The 5609-nt window shown below is 34.9% G+C and overlaps 1 protein-coding gene across 1 annotated transcript; it reads left to right on the top strand.

Moving 5' to 3' along the window:
• The first annotated feature begins 214 nt into the window (after positions 1–214).
• Positions 215–3197, top strand: LOC108470079 (phenylalanine ammonia-lyase). Its single transcript, XM_017771283.2, has 2 exons — positions 215–749; positions 1269–3197. Exons 1-2 carry the CDS (start codon positions 334–336, stop codon positions 3016–3018), a joined length of 2166 nt encoding a protein of 721 aa, XP_017626772.1. The 5' UTR covers positions 215–333; the 3' UTR covers positions 3019–3197.
• The last annotated feature ends 2412 nt before the right edge of the window (positions 3198–5609 follow it).

The following is a 5609-nucleotide window of genomic DNA, read 5'->3' as shown; positions in this document are numbered from 1 at the left end:
TCCTCTCCTCAATGCCCTTTTTAGCTTCAGCCACCACCACTTTCAGGAGTCAAACTTTTTACCTTTCTTTCATTTCTCTCAATCATCCCCTCCACCCTTGGATCATTTCTTAATCGACGGCCCTTGTTGAATCTCAACCAACCCAAGCACCCCCACCACCTTTGCTTACCTACCAATCACTAACCCCCTTCTCTCCCCTATTTAAACCACCCTTCTTTTCCCTTCTCTCTTCAGGAAAGGAACCCAAACTCCCTCCATCTGAGTTCATCCCATTCCTTCCCTCCATTCTCAACTAATATATACAACCAATAAAACCTCACATTTCCTTTCAACATGGACATGATCAGTCAAAATGCTCAACAAAGCAGCTCTTTGGAGAGTTTTTGCACGACTACTACTGCTGCTAAGGGTGGTGTCGTCGACCCTTTGAACTGGGGTGTCGCAGCTGAGTCTCTCCAGGGAAGCCATTTGGATGAAGTGAAACGTATGGTAGCCGAGTACAGGAGGCCATTGGTGAAGCTTGGCGGTGAGACCTTGACCATTTCTCAAGTTGCAGCTATTGCTACACGTGACTTGGGTGTCAAGGTTGAGCTTTCAGAGGATGCAAGGGCTGGCGTTAAGGCTAGTGCTGATTGGGTTCTTGATGGCATGAACAAAGGCACTGACAGCTATGGTGTAACTACTGGTTTTGGTGCTACTTCTCATCGAAGAACCAAGCAAGGAGCTGCCCTTCAAAAAGAGCTAATTAGGTAAGACTTTATATTGATGCACTACATGTATATGTTGTATATATATAATTAAAATATAGCCATATTGACTATGAACTGTAAACTGGAAATACGTGCCTTAAAGCAATGCAATTTTTCAAACTGTGTTCAACCGTCCGGTTTGGCTCAGTACCAAGTTACTGTAGTTTTATATTTAGTAAGGCAGGACTAGTTTTTGTGGGATGGAGTCAAAATCGTCAATTTGGTGGAAGTAGTCCAAACTGGACGGCAGTTGAGTTGACTCCGCCTGGTGGTTGAGTTATAACTGAGTTTAGTGTAATAAATAATTATCATGAGTTGCCAAGGTCGCCCTACTATTTCTGGAAAGAACATGAACAAAATCTTTTGTACCAAGATTGATATATAAGGCTGTAATTATCAAAAAACTTGTGGGACATTTATGAAAAAAATAGGTAAAAACAGATCACTTTATTTTCTAATCACAATCCGGGAGATGGTTTTATTTATTGAGTACACATTAAATGTGTTATGTTGATTCAGGTTCTTGAATGCTGGGATCTTTGGTAATGGAATTGAGTCATGCCACACACTTCCTCACTCAGCAACTCGAGCAGCCATGCTTGTTAGGATCAACACCCTGCTCCAGGGATACTCTGGGATCAGGTTTGAAATTTTGGAGGCAATCACCAAGCTTCTCAACCACAACGTCACCCCTTGTTTGCCACTTCGTGGCACAATTACTGCTTCTGGTGATCTTGTTCCTCTTTCCTACATTGCTGGATTGCTCACTGGCAGGCCTAATTCCAAAGCCGTCGGACCCAACGAGGAACCTCTTGATGCCCAGGAAGCCTTTCATGTTGCGGGTATCAATTCCGGGTTCTTTGTGTTGCAGCCTAAAGAAGGCCTTGCATTAGTCAATGGTACTGCAGTTGGTTCGGGCTTGGCTTCCATGGTTCTCTTTGAAGCAAACATTTTGGCTGTTCTATCAGAAATATTATCTGCAATTTTCGCTGAAGTTATGAATGGTAAGCCTGAGTTTACTGACCATTTGACACATAAACTGAAGCATCATCCAGGACAAATTGAGGCCGCTGCTATAATGGAGCATATACTTGAGGGGAGCTCTTATGTTAAAGCGGCTAAGAAGTTGCATGAAATGGACCCTCTGCAGAAACCAAAACAAGATCGCTATGCTCTGAGGACATCTCCACAGTGGCTTGGTCCACAGATCGAAGTGATCAGGTTCGCAACCAAATCAATCGAAAGAGAGATTAACTCTGTCAATGACAACCCTTTGATCGATGTTTCAAGGAACAAGGCATTACATGGTGGCAACTTCCAGGGTACCCCAATTGGTGTCTCAATGGACAATGCTCGTTTGGCTATTGCAGCCATCGGAAAACTGATGTTCGCTCAATTCTCTGAACTTGTTAATGATTTCTACAACAATGGTCTCCCATCAAACCTCTCTGGTGGTAGAAATCCAAGTTTGGATTACGGTTTCAAGGGTGCTGAAATTGCAATGGCTTCCTATTGTTCTGAGCTCCAGTACTTGGCTAATCCAGTCACCAACCATGTTCAAAGTGCTGAGCAACACAACCAAGATGTGAATTCTTTGGGACTTATCTCTTCCAGAAAAACTGCAGAAGCTGTTGATATCTTGAAGCTGATGTCCTCTACATTCTTGGTGGCTCTTTGTCAAGCTATTGATTTGAGGCATGTAGAAGGGAATTTGAGGAACACGGTGAAGAACACCGTGAGCCAGATAGCTAAGAAGACGCTCACTACAGGTGCCAATGGTGAACTTCACCCTTCAAGATTCTGCGAAAAGGATTTACTCAAAGCCGTGGATCGCGAATACGTTTTTGTCTATATAGATGACCCTTGCAGTGCTACCTATCCATTAATGCAAAAGCTGAGGCAAGTTCTGGTTGAACATGCATTGACAAACGGGGAGAGTGAGAAGAATACAAGCACATCAATCTTCCAAAAGATTGCAGATTTTGAAGAAGAATTACACGCTGTTTTGCCAAAGGAGGTTGAGAGTGCAAGAGTGACACTTGAGAATGGAAATGCAGCAATTCCTAACATGATCAAGGATTGCAGGTCGTATCCATTGTACAAGTTCGTAAGGGAGGAGCTTGGAACTGGACTGCTAACTGGAGAAAAAGTTAAGTCACCTGGTGAGGAGTTTGACAAGGTGTTTACAGCTATGTGCCAAGGGAAGATCATTGATCCAATGCTAGAATGTCTTAAGGAATGGAACGGTGCCCCTCTTCCAATCTGCTAGTTTTGCTTTCCTTTCAATCTTTGGAATTTTGCTATCCTCTTTTTCTCTGTTTTCCACCGTCCGTTGCTTATATTTCCTTGCAAAACAAGGAAATCATATGAATGTGTATGAAATATATGTTTTTTTCTCATTTATTTGTAATACAAGTGTGTACAAAATATATCGTTGTTACTATCTAATCTCTCACCAAAACTCATAAATAATAATATTAGGAAAATGAAAAAAGAGATTGAAAGTTAATTCAAATATATATATATATGTAAATATATTTAACTACATTTATTTTTTCTCATTTTTCAACTAAGCCAAAACCAAACAATAAAACAAAATAGAATTACATTTTTCTTTTAATCTTCCCATCTTTCCCGCTAAGTTAACTAATAAAAGAAAAATATATAGAGTTCATATTATATTTTTATATGTCAAAATTAATCATAATTATTCAAATTTAAAATTAATTAAACTTTCAAATTATATTGTTAAATGTTTAGGTTTAAAATATAGAAAAATTGAATTATATTGTTACTAATTTTCTTGCTCGTGATGGACAAGCATATTTAGTATATAAATCAGCTATAATCCTAATAACTATGAATATGTGTCAAATTGTAAATCTAATAATAAATTATTTAATAAGTAAATTAAAATAATTTCATATGTGCAAATGGTAATATTATTATAATTATAAAATAATCATTATGCCTTTAATTAAAAATAATGTAAATTAGTACTTACATATAGGTGTATGTGTTTAACATATTTAAATTAAAACATACATTTAATTAATCTATATTTCTTAAACATGAGTTGTATAATATATTTGTACATAACTATTTGTTGACTTTTGGTGACTAAGTGAACTATATTGGAATCACCATCATTTATTGCTAAAATTTTAGTACTAAAGAATTTATAAAAGAAGAAATTGACACTTAGACTAAGTAGTTGACACTTTACAAATATGAGAGTGTTTTGTAGTTAATGTTGGACTAAAATTAATTTTTACTAACAATAGAAAAGAAGCTGATACGTATTTATAGGGTATGTGTAAGCATGGGAGTGTATTCTAGCCAATGTGGGATAAAAATTAACTTTTTAATAAAAATAGAGAAGAAATTGACACGTATTCATAGGGTATTTGTGAACATGGGATTGTATTCTAGACAATGTGGAATAAAAATTAACTTTTTAAGGGATTAAAATTAATTTTTAATGAAAATAGTGAAGAAGTGAGCTATAGGAATATTCTCTAGTAAATGTGGGATTAAAATTAACTTTTAATGAAAATATTGAAGAAGTGAGCTATGAGAGTATTTTCTAGTCAATGTAAGGTTACAATTAACTTTTTTTAATAAAAATAGTGAAAAAATGAGCTATGAGAGTATTCTTTAATCAATGTAGGATAAAATAGTAAAAACAGTGAATAAACTGTCACTTATTTATAAGGTAAATGTAAGATGTGGGAGTGTTACTCAAGTCAATGTGGGATTAAAATGAACTTTTTAATGAAAGTAGTGAAGAAATTGTCAATTTGATATATGAGACTGTTCTCTAATCAATATGAGATTAAAATTAATTTTTAATAAAAACAGTAAAGAAATTTACATTTGTTTATAGGTAAGTATAAGCATGAGAGTGTTCTCTAGCCAATGTAGGATTCAAATTAATTTTTTAATGAAAATAGTGAATAAGTGAGTTATTATAGTATTCTCTAGTCAATGTGGGATTAAAACTAACTTTTTAATTAAAATAATGATATGTGAGTTATGAGAGTATTCTCTAGTCAATGTGAGATTAAAATTAACTTTTAATGAAAACAATTTAAAGATTTTCACTTATTTATATGGTAAATGTGAAATATGGGGCTGTTCTCAAATCAATGTGAGATTAAAATTAACTTTTAATTAAAATATATAAAAAGATTGACATTTATTTATAGGGTAAGTGTGAGCATGGAAGGGTATTACAGCCAACATGAGATAAAAATTAATTGTTAATGGATAAAAAATAATTTTTAATGTAAATAGCGAAAATGTGAGCTATGAGAGTATTCTCTAGTGAATGTGTGATTAAAATTAACTTTTTAATGAAAATAGTAGAAGTGAGTTGTGAGAATATTCTCTAGTCATGTGAAATTAAATAAAAATTGTAACACCCTAAATCTGACCCAAATTATCGAATTCGAATTCTTTGGTATCACCACACAAAACACTTATAAGAATTTCAAATCAGCCAACGTAAATTCCCTATTTAAAACATATTTCTTATTAGTTTATTAAGTGTCTTGGTACTTATTAAATAAAAGAAGAAAGTGCTTCAGAATACAATAGACTTCTTACAACTTTAAAATGTACAAGGAACAGACTTGACATGGCATAAAAATACTATCATTATGCCTTTATAAACCCCTGTATGCACAATAACACCACTTCAAACCACTTTATTGGCGCGTTCTTGGCTTGGTCCCTCCTGGTGAACTCATTATTCTAGCATAACTTGAAACATGAAGAAATACTCGTAAGTTCATACAGACTTAGTGAGTTTTTAACTACAAAATACCTTTAAGCCTCTCGAGTTGAATTTCGAGGTTT

This window comes from Gossypium arboreum, chromosome 4, assembly GCF_025698485.1.
Source record: "Gossypium arboreum isolate Shixiya-1 chromosome 4, ASM2569848v2, whole genome shotgun sequence".
Classification (NCBI taxonomy): Eukaryota; Viridiplantae; Streptophyta; class Magnoliopsida; order Malvales; family Malvaceae; genus Gossypium; species Gossypium arboreum.
The sequence above is the reverse complement of the archived record's forward strand: the minus strand, read 5'-3'. Positions and strand labels throughout refer to the sequence as shown.

Bases quoted from the DNA above. Each gene is read 5' to 3' on its own strand.
- LOC108470079 (XM_017771283.2), top strand. From the start codon at position 334: ATGGACATGATCAGTCAAAATGCTCAACAAAGCAGCTCTTTGGAGAGT. The intron at 750-1,268 runs GTAAGACTTTAT...ATGTTGATTCAG, and splicing joins CTTCAAAAAGAGCTAATTAG to GTTCTTGAATGCTGGGATCT.